We start from the raw sequence: 1,601 nt of genomic DNA, 5'->3' as shown, positions 1-1,601 counted from the left end.
TCCACAATCCACTTTTTAAAATTATTTGTTCTGATAATTTTAACAGGATATTTTTTATAATATATGTTATCTTTCCAAGAATAGATTAAAGAGTCATGATATGGAAGAACAATTAGTATAGCTATATGATAATGATTACAACTTTAATTTGCACAAGAAGGATTTTTAAATTAGAGCTGCTTTTCAGCAGCCCAACTAATCTAGATGATGAAAAATTGAGAGTTATCTAATCTGGATAACATGTGTATGATCACATTCCAGTTCCTGTCATGTATATATGTAAAAACATATGACAGATTCCAACCACTTACTTTGGCAGCATCTGTGCCATGTTCATGGTGATTTGGGAGCCCCAATCTCCACCTTGCAAGTAATATTCCTCAAAACCCAATCTCTGCATCAGTGTGTGAAAAATCCGAGCAGCAGCTAATGAGTTAAAACCTGTTAGTTGGGATAAACGTGATATTAAAAATGTGTTTGTCTTGAACTTAACATATAATCAGAAGAAGCCAAAGAGAATAAAATTCAGATCTGACATCAGAAAAGTCAATATTCAATAAGCGTATGGGAAGCATTTCAAATTCACAGGATTCCTGAACACAGAAACTACTAAAAATGATTTTATTGTGACATAGCTGAACTTCAGTGCACGGCTCAGTTTAATCCAGTGGTTCTCAACCTGTGGGTCGGGACCCCATTTGGGGTCGATTGACCATTTCACGGGGGTCGCCAAGCAAGGCTGTCCGCCATTTTTTCCCCTTTTCCGGCAGGTGCCTTACCTCCCTTGGGCTGGGCCAACTGGTGGTCGGCCTGCTCCGTCTCTGCCGCTTGCCAGCTACGCCTCAGCTGGCGCAGGGGGCGGAACCACGCATGCGCGGTGCTCCCAGGCAGGGAAAGTCCTCGACTTACGACCGGTTGGGTAGTCCTCGACTTACGACCGGTTTAGTCCTCGACTTACGACCGGTTGGGGTCGCGGCATTAAAAAGGTTGAGAACCACTGGTTTAATCTGTGGCATTAACATCGATGTGCCTTTTATCACTTGTAGCATTCATAATGCAAGAAAGCCTGTATGTGTCACAAGAGCTGTTGTATATAATCAGGTGACTTCTAGATGGCACAGGTAGACAAAAGAACTATTTTCTGCCACCTACCAGTAGTAGTTGTGTAACATGGATTTAGCAACCCCAGACACAAACTAGTACCGGTAGTTTGCCAATAGTCTGTACATTTTGCATTTCATTTCTGTTTTACCTCATTTTGATAATCTCTTTATTTTTATTTATTTATTTTTCATAATTTATATGCCGCCCTTCTCCCCACGGGACTCAGGGCGGCTCACAGCATATTAAAATAACACAATACAAACAACACACACAACAATTCCCCTATAAAAGCCAATTAAAAACCAAATATTTGTAGCTGTGACATTATTAAAATCATTAAAAATTTTCCCTATTTAAAATTCACCCTAGGTCAGTCCCGCTTGCTGAAAAAGCCATGTCTTGAGGGCGCGGCGGAAGGTTAGGAGATCCGGGATTGTCCGGATCTCGGGGGGTAGCTCGTTCCAGAGGGTGGGGGCACCCACAGAGAAGGCCCTCCC

The 1,601-nt window shown here is 41.9% G+C and overlaps 1 protein-coding gene across 1 annotated transcript in view; it reads right to left on the bottom strand.

The window, feature by feature from the left end:
- The window catches only part of EPHX1 (epoxide hydrolase 1), a 16,980-nt gene that overhangs the window by 4,991 nt on the left and 10,388 nt on the right, over positions 1–1,601 (bottom strand). Inside the window, exon 5 of the mRNA XM_015818006.1 lies at positions 312–441. Coding sequence (XP_015673492.1) covers positions 312–441 — 130 coding nt within the window. The remainder of the gene's footprint in view (positions 1–311; positions 442–1,601) is intronic.

This window comes from Protobothrops mucrosquamatus, unplaced genomic scaffold, assembly GCF_001527695.2.
Source record: "Protobothrops mucrosquamatus isolate PMUCROS unplaced genomic scaffold, P.Mucros_1.0 scaffold_133, whole genome shotgun sequence".
NCBI classification, from domain to species: domain Eukaryota; kingdom Metazoa; phylum Chordata; class Lepidosauria; order Squamata; family Viperidae; genus Protobothrops; species Protobothrops mucrosquamatus.
The sequence above is the reverse complement of the archived record's forward strand: the minus strand, read 5'-3'. Positions and strand labels throughout refer to the sequence as shown.